Source organism: Canis lupus, chromosome 21, assembly GCF_003254725.2.
Source record: "Canis lupus dingo isolate Sandy chromosome 21, ASM325472v2, whole genome shotgun sequence".
Lineage (NCBI taxonomy): Eukaryota > Metazoa > Chordata > Mammalia > Carnivora > Canidae > Canis > Canis lupus.
Window position 1 is genome coordinate 37,875,448 of NC_064263.1, and position 24,257 is coordinate 37,899,704.

The 24,257-nt window shown below is 41.9% G+C and overlaps 1 protein-coding gene across 1 annotated transcript in view; it reads left to right on the plus strand.

Moving 5' to 3' along the window:
• The first annotated feature begins 2,609 nt into the window (after positions 1-2,609).
• The window catches only part of PDE3B (phosphodiesterase 3B), a 167,512-nt gene continuing 145,864 nt past the window's right edge, over positions 2,610-24,257 (plus strand). Inside the window, exon 1 of the mRNA XM_025459572.2 lies at positions 2,610-3,567. Within this exon, the coding sequence (XP_025315357.2) occupies positions 2,632-3,567 (936 nt within the window). The 5' untranslated portion in view covers positions 2,610-2,631. The remainder of the gene's footprint in view (positions 3,568-24,257) is intronic.

Sequence of the window (24,257 nt, forward strand, 5' to 3'; positions counted from 1 at the left end):
TCCTTACATTTTATTTTAGAATCCTGTCAGGTGCTGGGGTTGGTGTTTAGAGGTATGCATTCCAAATATAGGTTATTAAGAGAGTTGGGCTTTTAGCTTTATAAAGACCTGGGAAGACAGCTGAAAGGTGAAAGAACTGGGAGGTATGAAGAGTATTTTGAGTTCTACTTGTCAGATAATAATTCTTTGATACAAATTCTTTTATTTTGATTTGTCAACACTGAGAGTTTGCTTTAATTCGATGGTACAAATAATCGAAAGGTTGCTCTTGGCAATCCGAAGCATGGATCCTAGGATGCCTATATACTTTCGTCAAGCTTTTTAAGACCAGAAAGAAATTTAAAGGTCATCAAAATTAGCTTTTGGCAATTTTACAATTGAGGTGAATGGGGCCTGGAAATGTTAATGTGACTTGCTTAATGCCGGGGCCTGAATGGCTGGGCCAGGTTTAGAAGCTATGAGATGGATTTCTAGTCCACTGCTCTTACCATGCCTATCCCCCACCTCAGATTACTACCCAAGGCTTTAAAACAACTTTAATCTGAATTTGTTCTAATTTTGAAATCAGTTTATTATTTCTCATGAGAATTTATCACGGGCATTTCAGTGATGCCTTTGACAGTTTTTTCATGCCCTTCTGCAAAAAGCTCAAAATGTATCCAGAAAGTTTCCTACTTTAATCTTTGGTAGTGAGTTCTTTTTTCCTTTTTTTTTTTTTAAGATTGTATTTATTTCTTTGACAGTAAGCACAAGCACGGGGAGCAGCAGGCAGAGAGGGAGGGAGAAGGCTCTCTGCTGAGCAAGGAGCCTGATTCAATCTGGGGCTCTCAGTTCAGGGCTCAATCCCGGGACTCTGGGACCTGAGGCAAAGGCAGATATTTAATCAATGGAATCACCCAGGCGCTGTGGTAGTGATACATTCTGTGCATATCACTTAAAACATATATTTGTTGAGTTGTGTTGAAATGATACTTAAAAAAGCACAAAAACTTCCATTGTCATGGTGGAAAAAAGACACCATAGATTTTTATCTTTTAAGGAAAGCATTCGGGTAATCAATTTGAAAACTCTATCAAATATTTTCCCCTTTGTCCGAGAGACAGAAAAGAAGAGGGAATTCTGGTCCTTTATTCATCTTGGTCAAATGCTTGTGCTAATTTCTCAGCGATTTCTGCTACGTATGTGAACTATGGCCATATGCGAAGACGGTCTGTTTCAGGTCATGGCTGTGGGCAGAGATTAATTGGTGAAAAATGGGCCTGTTTGTGGGATTTACCACACAGTAAGGTTTCTCATCTCCCTGGAAAAATGTGGAATTAGCTCTTTGAGAAATGCAGGCCTGTCATGAGGCCGAAGGGAGAGTTTCGGTGGAGTTTGGAAACACGGTTCAGTCACTGAGGCAGCTAGGATTGGTCAGATTCCAGAGCCGTCTCTTCGGGGCGCAGCGAAGTCCTCACTTTCAAGTCAGCGTTTCCATGTGGCCAGTTCCACCAGCGATTCACAGATAGCATCGGACTCTGGCTTCTTTGGTGGCCGACCCTTCCCGACTGGGCAATGGTCTCGGGGAGGACTTCTAATGCTCCCACGCGCCCTCTCTAGAAGAACGTGCTGTTACCGTGAAAAAGACTCGGGCGTGCAGCGACTGTGGGACAGCGTCCTCTCGGGGCTTGTTGGGGGCGACACGGGGTGGGCCGGGGCGGGCCGGGGCGGGCAGGGGGCGCGGCGCTGGTTCCCGCAGCTCCGCAGCTCCGCAGCTCCGCGGTGCGGCCTCGGGTGCTCGGGCAGCAGCCCACGTGCACGCTCGTCGCCGGGAGCCGCGGCCGAGCCCGGGAGGTCCACGTCGCCGCCGAGCGCGGGGCCGGCTCCCGGGGGCCCACCCTGCACCGGGATGGGCTTGGCCGCGGCTGCCCCCCTCCTCCACCTCCCCCTTAACTCAGTTTCCCAGCTAAGCACGGCCCTGGGGTGGGGGGGGCCGCAAGCGCCGTCCTTCCCGCGCGCCCCGGGGGTGACCCGAGTGCCGGGCGGCGTGGCTCGACTTACCCGCGCGGGGAGCCTGCGCGCCAGGGGTCCCGGGGGGCGGGCGGGGCCGGTGCTCGCCCCGGGGCGGCCGCTGCCCCCGCGGTCCCCGCGGTCCCCGCACGCGGCGCGGCCGGCGGGGTCCCTGCTCGCCCCCGGGGCGGCGGGACGGGGCGCGGGCGCGCGCGGGCGGCGGGCGGCGGGAGGCGGGAGGGGCGCGCGCCGCCCGGGGCAGGCTCGGGGGAGGAGCGCCCGCCCGCGCGCCCAACGGACCAGGCTGGGGCCGGGAGGGGACGGCCGCGGCCCGCGGAGCTGGGAGGCGACGCCGCGTCTCCAGCCGCCGGGACGCGCCCGGGGGACCCCGAGGGGCGCCTTCCGCCCGCGCCCTGCGCCCCGCGCCCCGCGCCGGCATGTGGCCGAGCCCGCCGCTCCTCCGGCCGCGCGGCGGGGACCCCGGGCCGCGGCGGCGGGGGCAGCCCTGAGGCGCTGCGGAGCCGGGGGGCGCCGGGCGCGCGGGGGCCGGGGCCGGGGCCGGGGCCGGGGGCGGGGGCCGGGGGGCCCGGTCCGAGCAGGGGCGCGCGGAGCCCCGCGGCGGGACGAGCGGGAGCCGGGGCCATGCGGTGCCCGCCGGCGGCGGACGGGGCCGGCTCGCCCCCCGAGGGCCCGAGGAACGGCTACGTGAAGAGCTGCGTGAGCCCCCTGCGGCAGGACCCCCCGCGCGGCTTCTTGTTCCACCTCTGCCGCCTGTGCAACGTGGAGCTGCCGCCGCCGCCGCCCGCCTCCCGCCTCGGCCGGGCGCGCGTCCCGCTGGGCGCCCTGGCCGCCTTTGTCCTGGCGCTGCTGCTGGGCGCGGGGCCCGGGCCCGGGGGCTGGGGCTGGGGCTGGGGCTGGGGCGCCGGGGCCGCGCGGCTGCGGACCCTGCTGAGCGTGTGCTCGCACAGCCTCAGCCCCCTGTTCAGCATCGCCTGCGCCTTCTTCTTCCTCACCTGCTTCCTGACCCGGAGCAAGCGGGGCGCCGGGCCGGGCCGCGCGGGCGGCGGCGGCGCGTGGTGGCTGCTGGCGCTGCCCGCCTGCTGCTACCTGGGGGACCCGCTGCTGTGGCGCGCGTGGGCGTGGGCGTGGGCGTGGGCGCCGGGCCCCGCGGGGGCCCCGGCCGCGGCGCGGCTGTGCTCGGCGCTGAGCTGCGTGGGCTTGCTGACGCTCGCGCGCCCCGCGAGGCTCGGCCACAGCGCCCTGGTGCTGCTCTTCTCCGGCTGGGTCTGGTGGGTCTCGTTCACCGGGCTCGGGTCGCTGCCCGCCGCGCTGCGGCCGCTGCTCGCCTGCCTGGTCGGGGTCGCCGGCTGCCTGCTGGCCCTGGGCCTCGAGCACTTCTTTCCGATCCGGGAGGCTCCGCGCGCTGCTCGCTCGGCCGGGACGGCCGACGACAAAGTGCCTGTGATCAGACCCCGCAGGAGGTCCAGCTGCGTGTCGTTCGGGGAGACCCCGGCCGGGCGCTCCGGCGGCTGCAAGATGTTCAGGAGACCTTCGCTGCCTTGCATCTCCCGGGAGCAGGTACGGCTCACGGCCAAGGATGCGCGATGCGCGCGCGGGTCCGGCGCCCCGGCGCCCAGCCCGAATGCGGGTACCTGGGAGCGCGCTCGCCTCCAGGGTGCTTGGGGGACCGGGGTGCGGTGGGGTGGGGTGGGGGGGGGGTTGTCCTGGAAAGAGTCTCTGAATGACAAGGAGGCGCTTGAAACATTCAAAAGCACCCTTTTTTGGGGTCTTGGAATAGAAATGCAATAGCACACGGATCATATTGCACTTTTTAAAAGACTTTTCTCATCCCGGTACACGAGTTCTCAGGATTGAAGTGAGTTATTGGCGGTTTAATACATCGACGGCTGCCCCTTTGGCATAGACTGACGTAGGTCTTTTTCGGTGCTATTTGTCGCTGTTACAATGGTGCTGTCCTCCCAACCATAGCATACACCCGTTAGATTGAACATGTACGTGTGTGTGTGTGTGTGTGTGTGAGTGCGGTTTCATTCTTGATAATCGAGAGGAAGAATCTGAGATCATACAATGAACACTGATGAGCTTTGGAATTGAGGATTAGTGTAGATGAAAAGATTGTTGGAAATAATTTTTAAGGGATTGTCTCCCCCCCCCATCTCAGTAGTATATAGGCCATTATAATTTTTTACAGAGTAACTCATGGTCGTGTGTATTTGTTGCATAACTGGGAGAATGTTGTAACAATTTAACCTTTAAACTTGGTAATGTCTGGAAAGATGCCAAAAGCATTTCCTCCCCTTCTCCCCCCCACCCCTCTTTTCCCCCCCCCCTGTAGATTTACATGTTTTTGTTTTTTAAAGGAATTGAAATCACCGGTCAGGGAAGAGTTTGTCTTTATGTGGTTTAGGGAAATCTTGTTCTACATCATCAAGAAATCAGCAAAAAGTTGCTACTCGTTTAACATTTGCTAGGTGTGAAACGTTACATATATTGTCCCAAATCCTCACAGAAGCCCTGCTTGGCAGATGACAACCTCAATTTAGAGATGAGTAAATTGAGGCGTAGAGAGGTTACCCACCTTCACACATCCAGTTAGTGGCAGTGCAGGGATTTGAACCTAAACCTTTCCGTTTTCTATGCTGTTTTCTAAGCAACTAAAAGAATGAGGGTAGAGGTTTTTAACTAGGAGAGTGGGAGTCTATACCATTGGTTTTCAGACTTTTTGATTGATGATGTGTTTTACACTGGAACCCAGTGTATTTGAAACAAAAGTTTCTTGTTCTTGCTACATCGGATGCTCTCAATGTATTATCTTCAAGCTAGCTACATTGATTTTATGTTTCACACTGATCCTGTAGTGTTCCAATGAGACCACACTTTGCTTCTTGGAAAGTTTTCTCCGGGGCTGCTTTTGTGGTCTGTAGTTATTTTGGCCAGGGCTAGAAAGAATTGTTCAAAAAAATGTTACGCCTTTTGTTTTCTAAGTTTACAGCCAGTGATACTAGACAATGCTTAGAAAAATGTGTGTCAGGAGAAAAACTGTTGTGAGAAGATTTACTGCAGAGCAGAGTCGTACCAGCTCTTTTCATAGACTAGTATGGCATTTGGTTTGATTATTTGTGAATAGATTGCATTTTTTTAACACCGGAAAAGTGTTTTAGCAATCTCATCACATTTGCAGGCAAATTTCCTGTATTTAATAGTATTGTGCTTTAATGTATTTTAAATGTAATCTGGCGGCCTAGTCATTGTGGCTCTTCTCTTGTAAATTGAAAATTCCTGGTTCTTAATCCTAGTCTGGTGCTCTTTAACCGCAACCTTTTCCAGCCTTCAGCTAGGTGCAGAGGTGTTTGTTACTGCTAGGTTGCTCCATTTATTATCTGTATTAGAGGAAAATACAATTTCACTTTTAAAAAGGACAGATTTTCTTATTTCAAGAAAACACGTTACACTATGAATAGGAACATTTTTGGGATCTTAACTATATGATGTTATTCTGAGGATTTATACATGTTATTTAACATGCAGTGTCATAAAATAATACTATTATGGCATTGCTAGGAATTACTAGATATTTTTGACTTAACAGAGATTGTAATAACACATATTTTTACTTATGCCAAATTCCTGAAGTTTAACAGTGGGTCTGTGGTTTTGTTTGCAGGTTGATTATGCTAAAGATATTAAGGGGAAACCAGTACTTTTATGGAAGTAAGAGATCAAGAGATTTCCTAATTTTCTTTTTATTTATTTATTTATGATAGTCACAGAGAGAGAGAGAGAGAGGCAGAGACACAGGCAGAGGGAGAAGCAGACTCCATGCACCGGGAGCCCAACGCGGGATTCGATCCCGGGTCTCCAGGATTGTGCCCTGAGCCAAAGGCAGGCGCCAAACCGCTGCGCCACCCAGGGATCCCAGATTTCCTAATTTTCTAAGTGCTGAACTATGTATAATGACAATTGTGAAGCTACCTTCTTGTTTCAGAAAGTGAAGGAAGACAAAAAAGATTTTGGGTAGAACTTGGTACAGGGAGAAAAAATGTCCTGAATTCATAGGCAGAGGGTCAAGAGTAAAGTCTTGCCTCTGCTGTATGATTTTGGAAGAGTTTTAGTAAGTGAGCCTTTCTGAGTCTCAGGATCCTGTCCACTTAGGGCATCCCAGTACATTGATTTTATAATACTTTCAATTCTAGAATCCATTTCTTTGAGTAAGTTATAGATACAAATATAACTAAAACATCACAAATGAGTAGTTCTTGAAACTTAAATGTTGAACGTTGATACTGCTAAGCTATAGTTTTTCACTGGAAAAGATGAACCAAATACTCTATTTTTCGAATAAGAACTTCTAAAAAGCGTATGTGGATTCATTTTTGGATTGATAACAAAATTGCTATACTTTCATTTCCTTAAGAATTTAAATATTTTTATTAACATATTTTTTTTAATTTTAAAGATTTTATTTATTTATTCATGAGAGAGAGAGAGAGAGAGAGAGAGAGGAGAGAAGCAGGCTCCATGCACCGGGAGCCCGATGTGGGATTCGATCCCGGGTCTCTAGGATCGCACCCTGGGCCAAAGGCAGGCGCTAAACCGCTGCCCCACCCAGGGATCCCTTTTATGAACATCTTTGAAGAACGATTGATAATTCGTATTAGTATAAACGTTTTTAGTTGTGTCAGAGTGGATTTAAACTATTAAGTTTTAGGATAAGTATGATGTTGAAAAATAAGGGCATGTGTTTGTAAGACACTTGATTTTCATAATGAAATTGGTGGTATTTGATGTAAAAGCTTTGTATTTGTCAGTTCTTAGCGAAGGGTTTTTGTCGTTTTCCTGCAAAGCATTTAGAGATTTAAAGTTTAAATCTAGTTACTACTGGTGGGTTAATGGAAAGAAGCACTAAGTTTGTAGTACGCTTGCCAGCAGTCAGATGAAAGCTAAAAGAGAAAAAAATCAGTTGTCTACATAGAAGCATTGACCAGAGTTTAACAAACTACATATCTACGCCTTTTAAATTGTGTATTGTACAATGTAGATTTCAGCTTTTCAACCAGATTCTTTGTGTGTGATAGACTAGGTAAGGACAAGGTTTTGAGAGGTGTAAGTTAGTGTGTGAGAAATTTTTCTATACCTAAAATGCTAAGTGCTTTCTAAATGGTTAGGTAAATATTTAAAAATTCTGTGGCCTTAAAGCCCATAAATATTATTTAAAGTGTTAATTTTATTTGAAAAAGATATACACATGTAAGATGGAGGCTTTTAAAAAAGAGTTTAAAGTTTAAGTGATTGTTTACCCTGTTAAGGAATTTGCAAGGCAAACCCTGGTATGAATTTCTTTAATAATACCTAAGTATTTGTGAAATTTATTTTATGGCTTTAAAGAGTGTTTTAGTCTAATTTCATGTTAATATTTTTGTAGCAAACTATCAACCTAGGTAATTATTTTATGTTCTATTTTGTAAACATGGTATGTACTCTGGCATCAGAGTTATCTTTCAAAAACACAGATTTAATCAGATCACTCACTCTTAAAAATCTCTTGGGTTTTTCATTGTTCACAGGATAAAGTTCATGCTCTTGACCCTTGCTTGCAAAGGTCCTTTATAACCTGCTTTTTAAAAGCCTTTTGCTTGTTTTGTTTTTTAAAAAGCCATCTGGGGACTTATGGAACCCCTTCCTCACCTCCATCCTTGGTTCTAGCTCTTTGAGGACTGCTTATTGTTATTGACTTGTTGTTTTTTTTTTCTCCCGCTTTTACCATTCACACAGGTTGAAATCTCCTTTAAGAAACAAATAAGATTAAGAATCTTTAGAAAGTACAGTGATACTCAAATTAATGTGTATGCTGAGGACAAAGCACCATTATAACAGAGTTGGCCATATTTAAAAATAAAAGGTGAAAAAAAAAGGCGAGAGATCATGTGAAATGGTGATGATGTGAGATAGAATATTTTCATTATATCATATGAAATAGTAACATCCCCATAGTAATAGTATATGTTTTCCCACACTGAGTGAAAGGTAAGTTGGGTCACCCAGGAGTAAAACTGTATAAAGTTTGTTTTCAAAATGCTTCAAAAGTCCTCTGACTTTTTATCCTCCTCTGAAGGAGGCCCTAATCTTTTTCCTTCCCACTGGGTTGCTGTGTTAGCCCATTTCCCTCACACATTCTTCTGCCTTCTATACCCCATCCAAAGCAAGAACAAACTATACTTGCCGAAATTTTCAAGATTAACATAGTGTGTTTATATAGCTATAGAAGATAAGAGAGATTTAGAATTTATCTAATGGAAACACCATTTTATAGAAAGGAAAGAAATCCAACTGCAGAGAGATAATATCGTGTCTAGGTTATGCTGTGAATTATTGGGATACAGGGATTAGAGCCTAGATCTTGATTCCTAGTCCCGCTATATTTCCTATAAAGAGCATGTGCGCCTGCAGTCATAGTTTTCCAAAAACTGCTTTTAATTTTGCCAGTTATCTGCAATTATGTGATAAATGATATCCTTGGTAAAAAGGGGCAGTAGGGAGTGGGGAGTAACGGGAGAGAGAAGAGAGAGATAGGAGAGACTCTTGATTGCCTAGTTCATAATGACCTTGAAAACATACTTGGTACCTGATGTGGTTGTTTCAGGGTGACTTATCAGGATGCAGCTGGTCTCAAACTCAAGTGCCCTCAGAGTCCAGCTACATAACACATTTATGTTATATGTTGCGGAAGGAGGGGAGGGTTAAGAAGAATGGGAAGTGAACTGACTATTGCCTACTTTGCCTGAGGGCATTCAATCTGAACAAAACAAACTGAACAACTGTGTTAGCCAAGCAAAACTTGAGGCCAGCTGAGTTCTGAGTCATTTCTGACAGTTTATGACATTGTTCACCTTATTATTTACAAGTTAATCCACGTTTATTTAAGTGATTGTTAAAAGCTTGTTCCTAGAACTTGGGGCAGAGGAATGTATTTCCCACTGTCTTTTTCTTTTATAACCTAGAACTTTCCCTTCTGTATTGATACCTAGCAGATATCTTATTTTTATAAGATAAAGATCTTCTTTACCCGCCCCCTTCCATCAGTTAGAGTATATTGTTTGACTACTTCTTCCTTTTGTTTCATACAACTTGCATTCAGTGTATTTTACATTTATTTAGTTAGCGTTTATTTTATTTTTTAAGATTTTATTTATTTATTCATGAGAAACACAGAGAGAAGCAGAGACACAAGCAGAGGGAGAAGCAGGCTCCATGCAGGGAGCCCGACGTGAGACTTGACCCCTGGACTCCAGGATCACACCCTGGGCCAAAGGCAGGCGCTAAACCGCTGAGCCACCCAGGGATCCCCATATATGGCATTTTTCATTTACAAATTTATTTATTTATTTATTTATTTTTCGTTTACAAATTTAAACGCTAACTAAAGGGGATCCCTGGGTGGCTCAGCAGTTTAGCGCCTGCCTTTGGCCCAGGGTGTGATCCTGGAGTCCAGGGGTCAAGTCCCACGTCGGGCTCCCTGCATGGAGCCTGCTTCTCCCTCTGCCTGCTTCTCTCCGTCTCTAGGTCTATCATGAATAAATAAATAAATAAATAAATAAATCTTAAAAAAAAAAAAAGAAAAATGCCATACATGAAAGACTATACATGTGTATAGTTTTATTTGGTTTAAAGAAGAAAATAAAACCAAAGTCATCTACTCACCGCTCATTTTCTTAGAAGTTCCCTGCATAACCTATTTTGCATCTCCTTCTCCCTGTGCCAGAGGCAACACATCTATCCTGATTTTTTTTTTTTGCTATTCATTCCCTTGCCTATCTTTATAATTATAATCCTCATGAATGTATTTAAGTAAATAATGTGTTGTTAGTATTGCCTATGTCTGAACTTTAAGTAAATAGAATCACGCTCTATGAATGCTTCCATAACCTTTTTTTTCTGGTGTTTTCTTTTTTTCTTTTCTTTTCTTTTTTTTTAAAGATTTATTTATTCACGAGACACACACAGAGAGAGGCAGAGACACAGGCAGAGGGAGAAGCAGGCTCCAAGCAGGGAGCCCCATGTGGGACTCGATCCCGGGTCTCCAGGATCATGCCCTGGGTCAAAGACAGGCGCCCAGCCGCTGAGCCCTGAAATTCATCCATGTTGATTTGGATAGTTGTAGTTATTTTTTCAGCACTATCTAGTATTTCATTGTGTGGCCATAGTAAAATTTATTCATCCATTCCACTGTTCACAAACCCTTGGGTGCCTTTCAGTTTTTTCTATTATGTACAATGCTGCTATGAAAATCCTAGTAAATGTCTCCTGGTGCATATGTGCATCTAGAAGCAGAATTTTTTTTTTTTTAATTTATGATAGTCACACAGAGAGAGAGAGAGAGAGAGAGAGGCAGAGACACAGGCAGAGGGAGAAGCAGGCTCCATGCACCGGGAGCCCGACGTGGGATTTGATCCAGGGTCTCCCGGATCGCACCCTGGGCCAAAGGCAGGTGCCAAACCGCTGCGCCACCCAGGGATCCCTAGAAGCAGAATTGCTGAGTTGCAAGTTATGTTTGCATTCAGCTTTACTAGACAGAATAATGGCACCACAAAGATGTCCCTGTTCTAATCCTGGGAATTTGTGAATTTGTTTTTATTTTATTTTATTTTTTTTTGTTTGTGAATTTGTTACTTTACATGGCAAAGGGGGCTTCGCAGATGAGATTAAGTGAAGGGCCTTGAGATGGGGAGATCAACCAGGATTATCTGAGTGGGCCCAATGTAATCACAAGGGCACTTGAAAAGTGAAAGAGGGAGACAGAAGAGATGACAGAAAGAGAGGTGATAGTGGCAGTAGGGTTGGAGTGATACAGTGTGAGAAAGACTCACTCAACCCACCCTTGGCTTTGAAATGGGAGAAGGCCAGGAGCCAAGGAAAGCAGCTACCCTCAGGAAGCTGGAAAAGACAAGGAAGTGGATTTCCCCCTAGAGTTCCCGGAAGGGAATGAAGCCCTGCCAACACCTTGATGTTAGCTCAGTCAGACCAGTCCTGACACATAGAACGGTAAGAAAATAAACTTGTGTTGCTTTATACCACTGAATTTTTAGTTATTTATTAAAAGAATGTATTTGCATTAATTGCTGTAACAGTTTGCATGGGTTGCTATAACAAAGCACCACAGACCTGGTGGCCTAAACCACAGAAATCCATTGTCTCTGTTCTGGAGCCTAGGAGTCCAAGAACAAGGTGTTGCCAGGGTTGATTTCTTTGTAAGGGCTTTTGAGGGAGAAGCTGTTCCATGCCTGATTCCCAACTTCTGGAGTTTTGCTGGCAATCTTAGATATTTTTTGGATTGTAGATGCATCACATCTGTCTTGTCTTCCCCTTCATGTGGCACTTTCTCTGTGTGTCTTCACATTGTTTTCCCTCTGTGCCTTTGTGTCCCAATATTTTTTGTATGGACCCTGGTCATATGGGATGAGGGCCCACCCTAATGACCTCATTTTAATTTAATTACCTATAAATATTGCTTTAGTTGAATCTCAAGAGTTTTGGTGTGTAGTATTGTTATTGTTCAGCCTTAAGCATTTCCTGATTTTCATTTTCCTTTTGACTAGTAAGTTGTTTAGAAATAATAATAATTTCTAATAATGCAGGTTTTCTAGATACTTTATTGTTGTTCTCTGATTTAATTGCCTGGTGGGCAAAGAATGTGGCCTAACATGATTGGTTTTCATGTGCTTGAAAATAATACATCTTTTTCAATTTTTAGGTACAATATTTGTGAGCTCTCTGGTAGGTAAAAGTTATAAAATGTTCTTGTCACGCTTTTTTTTGTCCTTAGTGACTTTTTATTTTTATTTATTTATTTATTTATTTATGTATGTATGTATGTATGTATTTATTTATTTATTTTTAAAGATTTTATTTATTTATTCATGAAAGACACAGAGAGGCAGAGACATAGGCAGAGGGAAAAGCAGGCTCCACGCAGGAAGCCCGATGTGGGACTCGATCCCAGGACCCCAGGATCTCGACCTGAGCCAAAGGCAGATGCTCAACCAACTGAGCCACCCAGATGCCCCCTTAGTGACTTTTTAAAAAATCATCCTGACCTATCAGTAACTGGAGAGAATATGAAAAATTTTACTTTACTGATGGATTTGTCAGTTTTCCTCCCTCATAGTTTGCGATTTGTTTCTCATGTTTATGAGTACTTAGAGAATAAACTTTTCAAATTCGATAGAATTACTTATCAAAGGAACAATGAAAAAGGCACATGAGAGAAAGCACCTTTCAAATGTCTGAGAAGTTAATGTAGGAAAGTAATGAAAAACTAATTTTATCAGGGTTAGCGTGTATTTGTAAATTGCCTTTTATATATACCAAGCCCTGGAGATACTAAGATGACAGGTGCAGGGTCTGTATTGCAAGGAGCTCAAACTCTATCTAATGAAGGGAGAAAATGTAAATACCAGAGTTTTTTTTTTTTTAATTTATTTATGATAGTCACACACACACACACACAGAGAGAGAGAGAGAGGCAGAGACACAGGCAGAGGGAGAAGCAGGCTCCATGCACTGGGAGCCCGACGTGGGATTTGATCCCGGGTCTCCAGGATCGCGCCCTGGGCCAAAGGCAGGCGCCAAACTGCTGCGCCACCCAGGGATCCCAGAAAATGTAAATAAATAATTACAATTCAATGTAGTAAGTGATATAGCACAGGTATAAACATGGGAACGTTATGGAAGGAGCTAACTCTTCCAGGAGGAGAGTCAGAAAGCCTTCAGAAAGTAGTCACTCTGGGTGCTCGTCTTAAGTCTGTGAAGTAAGTATTGGGATCCTGTTTTGCAGCTGGACACTAAAGCAGAAAGGTGAATTAACTAGCCCCAAATGACTTTGCTGGTACATAGAAAATACCATGCTAAGTGCCATTTTCAGTATAAAGAAACCCCTAAGAACTCTCTCAACAGAAACAACTACAGTTTTAAACATTTTATAGAATACTTTTTTTGTTGTTGTTTGTTTTTTAAAGATTTTATTTATTTATTCATGAGAGACACAGAGAGAGAGGCAGAGACACAGGCAGAGGGAGAAGCAGGCTCCACGCAGGGAGCCCAATGCGGGACTCGATCCCGGGACCACAGGATCACACCCTGAGTTGAAGGCAAGCGCACAACTGCTGAGCCACCCAGGTGTCCCTATAGAATACTTTTTGATAGGAATCAGTGAGCAAGAAAATCGTAGATCCCCAAAAAAGAAGTGAAAGTAGTGTAGGGTAGGAAACATTTCCCTCCTTCTAGATTCTTTGGCTGGTCTAAATAATTAAATTCACATAAAACAGATTAACAGGAGAAAAACAAATTTAATTTTGCATTTATGGGAGCCCCATACAAATATGAAACTCTAAGAAGTGACCAAAGCAGGAGTTTTTTTTATTCATTTTAGACAACGAAGCAGTACATTTATGAAGAACTGACAAGACAAAGGGGTTTGGGCTTAGAGCAGTAAGTTAGTAAAGAAATAGCAAGATTTGTTTATACAGCCTTCTTGGCTCTAATTTCTCTGTCTCTGCTGATGAGGATGCCTTCTACCCTCCTGGCACAAGGAGAGGTACCTTTCACACTGGAGATTTTTGGGGGTAGGGGAAACAAAAGAGGGTTAGGGTGTCCTTCTTGCCCCAACTGTTTCTCAAATACCTTTTATATTTTAATTTTTAATTTTTATTGAACTATAATTGACATACAGTATTATATTCGTTTCAGGTAAACAGAGCAGTTTGACAAATTATATACCTTATGAAATGCTCACTATGATGAGTGTAGTGATCATCTATCACCATACAAAGTTATTACAGTATTATTGACTATCTTTCCTATGCTGTTCCGGTATCTTTAATTCATAGTAATCCACATGCCAGCATATTTGGGGATGGCAAATTCTGCTCTGCTCTCCTTCAGTAAAAATTCTGAGAGGGAAGAGACATTAATTCCGGTATTCACTGGAAGAGTTTCTGACCATCCCGAGAGACTTTGAACATTTGCTTTTGTTAGATATGGCTAGACTCAAGACATAAAATCTAGAGTCTGTCCAAAGTCAGTAATCTAATAAGAAACCTCTGCATAAGAGCTGAGACCCAGGAACGCCTGGGTGGCTCAGCGGTTGAGTGTCTGCCTTCAGCTCAGGTTGTGATCCTGGGATCCGGGATCGAGTCCCACATTTGGCTCCCTGCATGGAGCCTGCTTCTCCTTCTGCCTATGTCTCTGCCTTTCTCCCTGTCTCTCGTGAATAAATAAATAAATAAATAAATAAATAATAAATAAATAAATCTTTAAAAAAAAAAAAAAAAAAAGAGCTGAGACCCCAAAGTGCTACTCCCCCAGTGCCTGTCTTGACCTTGGCACAAGGGAATTGAAGAGGAATAAAATACAGTAATGTCTAACAACAAGAGGGCCCTCATATAATTTTTTTTTTAATGTAAGCTCTCTCCTCCATGTAGGGTTTGAAATCATGACCCTGAGATCGATAGTTTCATGTTCTACCAAGTAAACCCCTCAGGTGTTCCCCCATTACCCTCCCCTTATTTTTTTTTTAAATTGAAGTATAGTTGGCACACATTGTTACATTAGTTTCAGTTGTACAAACAACATAGTGACTGAATATCTCTTTATGTTATGCAGGGCTCACCAGAAGTGTAGCTATCATCTATCACTATATAACACTATTATAATACCATTTACCATATTGCCTATGCTCTTCCTTTATCCCTATGATTTAGTCATTCCATAACTGGAAGCTTGTACCTTTCACTCCCTTTCATCTATTTTCCCTAGCCCATTGCCCCCTCTTTTCTGGCAACTAGCAGTTCTCTGTCTTTATGTGTCTGTTCCTTTTTATTTGTTCTTTAGATTACATGTGTAAGTGAAGTTACATGATATTCATCTTTCTCTAACTTATTTCGTGCAGTACAATACCTTCTAGGTCCAACCATGTTGTCATCCCTTTATATGGCTGAGTAATATTCCATTGCACATATGTACCACATTTTCTTTATCTGTTCATCTGTCGATGGCTGCTTCCATATCTTGGCTATTGTAAATAATGCAACAAACACAAATAATGCTGCAACAAACACGGGAATGCATATATCTTTTTTTTTTTAAAGCTTTTTTTAAAGATTTTATTTTTTTTATTCATGAGAGACAGAGAGAGAGAGAGAGAGAGAGAGAGAAGCAGAGACACAGGCAGGGAGAAGCAGGAGAAGCAAGCTCCATGCAGGGAGCCTGACGTGGGACTCGATCCCGGGTCTCCAGGATCATGCCCTGGGCTGAAGGCGGCGCTAAACCGCGGAGCCACCCGGGCTGCCCACATATATCTTTTTATTTATTTATTTATTTATTTATTTATTTATTTATTTTTTAATAATAAATTTATTTTTTATTGGTGTTCAATTTGCCAACATACAGACGCATATATCTTTTAAAAAAATATATCTTTTCAAATTAGTGGGGTTTTTTGTTTGTTTTTTGGGTAAATACTCAGTAATGGAACTACTGGGTCTTATGGTATTTTTGTTTTTAATTTTTTGAGGACCCTCCATACTGTTTTCCACAGTGGCTGTGCCAATTTATATTCCAGTCGACAGTGCATGAGGGTTCGTTTTTCTCTACATTTTCACCAACCATTGTTATTTCTTGCCTTTTTGATACTAGCCATTCTGGCAGATATTAAGTGGTATCTTCTTGTGTGTGTGTGTGTTTTTTTTTTAAGATTTTATTTATTTATTCTTGAGAGACACAGAGATTATGCCCTGAGTCAAAGGCAGACGCTCAGCTGCTGAGCCACCCAGGCATCCCTCTCCTTGTGGTTTATTTATTTATTTATTTATTTATTTATGATAGGCACACAGTGAGAGAGAGAGAGAGGCAGAGACACAGGCAGAGGGAGAAGCAGGCTCCATGCACCGGGAGCCCGACGTGGGATTCGATCCTGGATCTCCAGGATCGCGCCCTGGGCCAAAGGCAGGCGCCAAACCGCTGCGCCACCCACGGATCCCTCTCCTTGTGGTTTTGATTTGCATTTCCCTGATGATTAGAGATGCTGATGTACCTTTTCATGTATCTTTTGGCCATCTGTATGTCTTCCTTGGAAAAATGTTTATTCAGGTCATCTGTCCATTTTTAAATCAGATGGTTTGTGTTTTTGCTGTTGAGTTTTATAAATTCCTTAAATATTTTGGATATTAACACCTCAGATATATTGTTTGCAAATATCTTCTTCCACTTTGTCGATTGCCATTTTGTTTTGTTGATTGCTTCCTTTGCTGTGCAAAAGCTTTTAATTTTGGGATAGTCTTGATAGTTTATTTTTACTTCTGTTTCCCTTGCTTTAAGGGTCACTCCTAGAAAACTGTTGCTAAGGCTGGTGTCAGAGAGATTATTGGCTGTATTTTCTTCTAGGAGTTTTATAGTTTCAGGTCTCATGTTTAGGTCTTTAATCCATTTTGGGTTATTTTTGTATATGGTGTAAGAAAGTGGTCCAAATTCATTCTTCTACATACAGCTGTCTAGTTTTTTTCAGCAGCATTTAGTGAAGAGACTTGCCTTGCCTCTTGGGTTGCAGATTGACCATTTAAAATGTGGATTTATTTCTCGGCTCTGTACTCGCCATAATTTATGTGTTTCTTTTTGTGTCAGTACCATACTGTTTTGATGACACCCCTGTTGAGGATTTTAATATCCATGTTCATCAGGGATATTTACCCGTAGCTTTTTGTTGTTGTGTCGTTTCGTTTTGTTTTTGTAGTGTCTTTGGTTTTGGCGTCAGGGTAAAGTTGGTCTGCAGAATGTATTTGGAAGCTTTGCCTTTTCTTCTATTTTTTGGAATAGTTTTAGAGAATGAGTATTAACTCTTTTAAATGTTTGGTAGAGGGACACCTGGGTGGCTCAGCGATTGAGGGTCTGCCTTCGGCTCAGGACATGGTCTGGGAGACCTGGAATCAAGTCCCACATCAAGCTCCCTGCAAGGAGCCTGCTTCTCCCTCTGCCTGTGTCTCTGCCTCTGCCTCTCTCTGTGTGTCTCTCTCATGAATAAATAAATACAAATCTTTTTAAAAAAAATGTTTGGTAGAATTCACCTGTGAACCCATCTGGTCCAGGACTTTGGTTTGTTGGGAGGCTTTTTTTTTTTTTTTTTTTTGATCTTGAAAAAATTGAAAAAAGAGTGACAGATAAGAGATCAGAATACCACCTTCATTGCTGATAAAGCTTGTACTGGAGAACTTGCTTCATCAGTGCAGGCAGTTTTTAATTTTCATTTATTTTATTATTTAAAATGCTTTTATTTATTCATGAGAGACAGAGAGAGGCAGAGACATCAGAGACATAGGCAGAGGGAGAAGCAGGCTCCCTCTGGAGAGCCCAATGCAGGACTCGATCCCAGGATCATGCCCTCAGCCGAAGGCAGATGCTCAACCACTGAGCCACCCAGGTACCCCAGTTTTGTTTTTTACTACTGAACCCCAGAATTACATAGATGTACCTGGCCACAGGCAGGACAGGGCCAGGAACCTCCTCCCTATTTATGGAGAAACCTAACCATGGAGGAACACTAGAGAGCTGCTTCCAGCTAGCGGGTGGGCTCCCAAGAGCAGAAAGCAGTGGGTACAAGTCTGCTTATGTCTAAATTTGCCAATCACCTAAGTCACCATTCCCGTTTTAGGAAGAAAGTAACAAAGAGTTAGAGAGAGGCTAGAGTTTTTAGGGGAAAAATCCTCCTCATGAAAACCATAGGATTGAGGAACAGGCATTGCCTTTCAATATGAAAATAAGAAAAAGGCATTTGTAATCCCAACACTTTTCGTATAACAAGTATTTTAAGTTTTGCGTGTTCTCGTTTTTACAGCTAGGTTTTACATAGTTGTGTGGAATGCATGTCATTTTATTTTATTATTTTATTTTTATTTTTTTAAAGATTTTATTTATTTATTCATGAGAGACAGAGAGAGAGAGAGGCAGACACAGGCAGAGGGAGAAGCAGGCTCCATGCAGGGAGCCCGACATGGGACTCGATCCCCAGTCTCCAGGATCAGGCCCTGGGCTGAAGGCAGCGCTAAACCGCTGAGCCACCCGGGCTGCCCTGTATGTCATTTTAAAACTGAAGCTAGATTCTATCTTCATTTCTTTCTTTCCTCTCTTGACAAATTGAGTCATTTCTTTCTCATGTGTATCTATTATCACTTTTTTTCCTTTAAGATTTTATTTATTTAGTTGAGAGATTGAGAGAGAGTGAAAGCATGAACATGGAGAGGGGCAGAGAGAGAAGACGACTCCTTGCTGAGTAGGGAACCCAATGCAGTCTCCATCCTAGAATCCCTGGGATCCATAACCTGAGCTGAAGGCAGATACTTAACCCACTGAGCCATGCAGGTGCCCCTCTATTATTGCTCTTAACACTTCATTTTATTTGTGTTGACAAGTCTCGCTCACCTCTTTGTGTTCTTTATTTTTTGTTTTATTATTTTTTTTAATTAAAGATTTTATTTATTCATGAGAGACACAGAGAGAGAGAGAGGGAGGCAGAGACACAGGCAGAGGGAGAAGCAAGCTCCACGCAGGGAGCCCGACGTGGGACTCTATCCCGGGTCTCCAGGATCACGCCCCAGGCTGAAGGTGGCGCTAAACCACGGAGCCACTTAGGCTGCCCTGTTTTGTGTTCTTTAATACAGAGACATTATCTCTACTCATTTGTGTATCTCTGGTCCTTGAGATATACCAGATAGTTTATTAAATTGAATACTCTGTTAAATACTATGCTGTTTATCATTTACTATGACATTTATTCCTAATTGCTTCACAGTGTCCATAATTCCATTATTGAAAGTAACTTGAAGAGGATGCCTAAAGAATAAGTTCTTGAAATCACAGAACCCAGCAGTGATCTTCTTTAGTGGAGATATTTGCTGTAGGTAGGTGAATACCAGAGTTTATAAATGAGGTTTAGAAGAACACTATGTTGGGAGAATGGAGACTAATGCCGGACATAGTGAGTAGGAGTTGTCTCTTAGGGAAAAAAAGGTGGCATACAGTTGATGATTTGAAATGATGCTGTAGTGACTTAGTAATATTATAAACAACCTTGACATTTTTTCAGATATGGCTTACCAAAAAATGTTTACAGTTTGGTTACAAATTCCTAGGTGTTAGATACTCAACAAGTGTTGCTAGAACACGGTCAGTGCTTTTATAGCAGCGATGTCCCCAGTAGCCAAACTATGGAAAGATCCCAGATGTCCATCAACAGATGAATGGATAAAGAAGATGTAGTATATATATGCACAGAGGAATATTACTGAGCCACCAAAAAAGAAAGAAAGAAAGAAAGAAATCTTGCTATTTGCAATGATGTGATAGAACTAGAGGGTATTATACTAAGTGAAATAAGTCAATCAGAGAAAGACAATTATATGATTTCACTCATATGAAAATTAAGAAACAAAACAGAGGAACATAGAGGAAGGGAGGGAAAAATAAAACGACATAATCAGAGAGGGAGATAAACCATAAGAGACTCTTAACCATAGGAAACAAACTGAGGGTTGCTGGAGGGGAGTGGTGAAGGAGGATGTGGAACTGAGTGATGGACATTAAGAAGGACGTGATGTGATGAGCACTGGGTGTTTTATACAACTGATGAATCACTGAACTCTACTTCTGAAACTTGCAATATACTACATGTTAATTATTTGAATTTTATAATATTTTTTTAATCATTTGAATTTTAAAAAGAAAAAGTCAGTGCTTAGATTCACTTTTTAAAATTTCTTGGATAGGGATCCCTGGGTGGCGCAGCGGTTTGGCGCCTGCCTTTGGCCCAGGGCGCGATCCTGGAGACCTGGGATCGAATCCCACATCGGGCTCCTGGTGCATGGAGCCTGCTTCTCCCTCTGCCTGTGTCTTTGCCTCTCTCTCTCTCTCTCTCTCTCTCTGACTATCATAAATAAATAAATTAAAAAAAATAAAATTTCTTGGATAAACTTCACATTCTTAGTACAAATATGCTAATTTTATAGTTCACCAAGGAAGAAAATAGTAATTATTAGTCATAATTAGCTAGCAGTCTCTAGAAATGTGATTATTTTTGTTTTAATGTTTGATTATTTTGAGTACATTTTTATCAGGTAATCCTAGGTTTATCCTTTTACACGTAATGCCTTTCCATTTTAAATACGTTTTAGTTGTCTCTGTTTCTTGTATGTTTATACCCTCTTGTACTTACTGAGATCTTGATGAGAATATTTCTTTATTTCCCTGATAACACCATCTTACTGTGGCATCATCAGTGATGCTCTAAATGCTTATAAAACCTCCTTGCCATGTACTAAATGATCTCAGACTTGGTGTATCTTGAATTTTTACCTGCTTTTTAATAGTTATTTTATCACTTCTTGCTGTTTGGTGTTACTTCTTACTGTTATCTATCTCTAACAGACTCCCTGTCCCCTTCACCATTTGTTATCGATTATCAGCAGGTGTCAGAAAACTAGTTAACCAAGCTAATTGGGATTGGTCATGAAAGTAAACAATGAATAGATCTGAAAGTCTTTCTCCTGAATAAAGTGTATGGATTTTTTTTGTTTTGTTTTGTTTTAAAGATTTTATTTATTTATTCATGAGAGACACAGAGAGAGGCAGAGACACAGGCAGAGGGAGGAAAAGCAGGCTCCATGCAGGAGCCCGATGCAGGACTTGATCCTGGAACTCTGGGATTACATCCTGAGCTGAAGGCAGAGGGTCAACTGCTGAGCCACCCAGGTGTCCCAAGTGTATGAATGTTAATAATGTATATGTTGATGGCCCAGAGACCTTTTTTGCTTGTTTTGGTAAAGAAAGAACCTCTGGAGAAATGAGGTGTTAGCCATATTGATTCAACAGGAGCAGCTAAAAACAAAACAAAACAAAACAAAACAACAAAAAAACCTTTTTCTCTTTTTTATTTTTAATTTTTAAAAAAGATTTTATTTATTCATGAGAGACACAGAGAGAGAGGCAGAGACATAGGCAGAGGGAGAAGCAGGCCTCTCGCAGGGAGCCCAATTTGGGACTCAATCCCCAGACCTGGGATCACACTCTGAGCCTAAGGCTGACACACTCAACTGCTGAGCCACCCAGGCATCGCTTCTCTTTCTTTTTTCAAGTGAAGTATATTGTACCTACCGTAATGTGAACAAATGTTAAGTACACAGCTCAACAAATTTTTACATGTGTATGTACCCATATAATTACCACTTGGATCAAAATAAGGAACATTCCGAATACCCCGGTTGGCTCTCCTATGCCCTGTCCCAGTTGATAGCCCACATCCAGAAATGCCTACAAAGTCAGACTTTTATCCTAATAGATTAGGTTTGCCTGTTTTTGAACTTTTATGGAAATTGAAGTTTGAGTTTTATATCATTTTCTAATTTGTAACATTATATCATTTTCTTGTGTCATATTCTTTTGAGTTCTAATGTTTATATTGCTATTCATTTTCTTATTTGCCTATTTTTTTAACATCCAGAAAATTTTAAATTGTGGTTTAATTTATATACAATAAAATGCATGGACTCAACTATTCAGTGAGTTTTGATGTTTGCTTATATCTATATAATTATGACCTCAAACAAGAGAAGGAACATTTCCTCCATCCTAGGAAATTACTTTGAGTCCCTTTCTAGTCAATTCCTGCCAGCCTCTCCAAGGCAGCTGTTTACTGATTTCTAGTACCACAGATTTGTTTTATCTGTTTTTAAATTTTATATAGATAGAATTATGTGGTAGGTGTTCTTTGTGTTGAGCTTCTTTTATGTCACATAATATTTTGAGATTCATCTATGTTGTTTTTATTAGTTCTATGAACATATTAAATTAAGTTCACTGAATTTATTTATGACTGTCGTAATTTGTCACTTTTTATACATTTTTATGTTGATGGATGTCTATGTTTTTGGCTGATGAGTTCGGCTGCTCTGAGTATTTTTGTAGAAGTGTTTTTTTGTAGTAACATGTCTTTTCTCTTGGATAAATACCTAAATGTAGAAGTGCTAAGTCATAGAGTAGATTTTTTTTTTAATTTGGTAAGAAACTCACATACATTTTTTTCAAAGTGGTTTTACCAACTTTCCCACCAGCATTGTATGATGGTTCCAGGTGCTCCACATCTTTATCAATACTTGGTATTGCCAGTCTTTTTTATTTTAGCTGTATAATACCTGATTATATTGAGTGCCTTTTTATACTTATTGGCCATTTGTATTATCTTCTTTTGTGAAGTGTCAGTTCAAGTATTTTCCTAATTTAAAAATTGAATATTGACTGTAAAATTATTGATTTGAGTTCTTTATATACTATGAGTTTTTTGCCATATGTATATATTATGAATATTTTCTTGTAGGCTCTCACCTTTTTGTTATGATAACTTGTGATGAGCAGGAATTTTTTATTTTTTTCAAGTCTAATGTATTATTTTCCTTCACACTTAGTGCTTTTTTCTGTTCTAAGAAACCTTTGTCTACTTAAACATCTCAAAGATATTCTCTTATGTTTTCATCTGAGAGCTTTATGGTCTATGTTTTAACTTGAATTAATCTTTTTGTGTATAGGGTGAGGGTCAAGATTTCTTTTTTCCATGTAGATAATCAGTTGTTTCAGCACTGTTACAAAGACTTTTTTCTTTTACCCTTGAATTGAGTTGATACCCTTGTCTCAAATCAATTGATAATATATTTGTGGGTTTACATATAGAATTCTAGTCTTGTTTTTCTTTTTTTTCTAATTTAAACTAATAAAATGAAAACTAGGAGTAGAACCTAGGAGGAGAAAGATGGTACTTAATTTGATTATATTTTATAGTCTCTTGGTCTTATCATTTCAGAATACATTCTGAGTTCATCAGAAAAAGGGAAGAAGCTTATCTCTTCTTCTTTTTTTAATCTCTTCTAAAGCCAAATCATTCTGAAGATTGGGGAAGTAATCCAGGCTTTGGTATGAGACCCATGATACAGGGTGAGGTAGCCCATGATCTTTACCTTTTCAGATTGGGACTTAATAAAAATAACTTACATATATGATGAACAAGTCCTATGTGCTAGACATTGTGCAAAGCGCTTTATTATAAATAGTCTCATTTATTCATTCTCCCAAACTTTAGGTACTTCTTATTTTTTAATTAAAAATTTTAAATTAAAAAAAAATTTAAATTAACATAATAAAATGCACCTTTTGGACATATAGTTCTGTGAATTTTATTTTATTTATTTATTTTTAAAGATTTTATTTATTTATTCATGAGAGAGAGAGAGAGGAAGGGAGAGAGAGAGGCTGAGACACAGGCAGAGGGAGAAGCAGGCTTCATGCAGGGAGCCCGATGTGGGACTGGATCCCAGGTCTCCAGGATCACACCCTGGGCTGAAAGTTCTGTGAATTTTAACATTGAGTATAGATTTGTGGATCCATCCTAGCAATCAGAATGCTAAATAGTTAGATTCTTTACCCCGCCAAAGTTTCCTTGTAGTATATCTTTGTAATCATATCTTCTCTCCTCTCCCAACTCTTGGCAGCCTCTTTCTTTGCAGTTTTACCTTTTTAAGAATGTCAGAAATAGAATCATACAGCATAGAACCTTTTTGTTTTTTAAGATTTTATTTATTTATTCATGAGAGACACACAGAGAGAGAGGCAGAGACATAGGCAGAGGGAGAAGTAGGCTCCATGCAGGGAGCCAGACGCGGGACTCGATCCTGGGTCTCCAGGATCATGCCCTGGGCCAAAGGTGGCGCTAAACCGCTGACCCGCCTGGGCTGCCCGCATTTAACCTTTTGAGGTTGGTTTCTCTCACTTAGCATAATGCCTTTGAGATTCTTCCAAGTTGTCATGTGTGTCAATATATTCCTTGTTATTGGCTGAAGAGTAGTCCACTGGCTGGATGTACCTATTTGTTTATCCATTTGCTCATTGAAGGATATTTGGGTTGTTTCCAGTTTTGTTGATTGTGAATAGAACTGCTATTCATGTAAAGATTCATGTAAAGATTTTTGTGTGAATGGAAGTTTTTATTTCTCTACCTAAGAGTTGGGTTGCTTGGTCATGTGATAAGTATTTGTTTAACTTTATAAGAAATTGCCAGTTATTCTCCAGAGTGGTTGTGCCATTTTTCAGTCTCACCAGCAATGTATGAAAGTTCCAGTCACTCCACATGCTTACTAACGCTTGGTATTTTTACTATTTTTCAT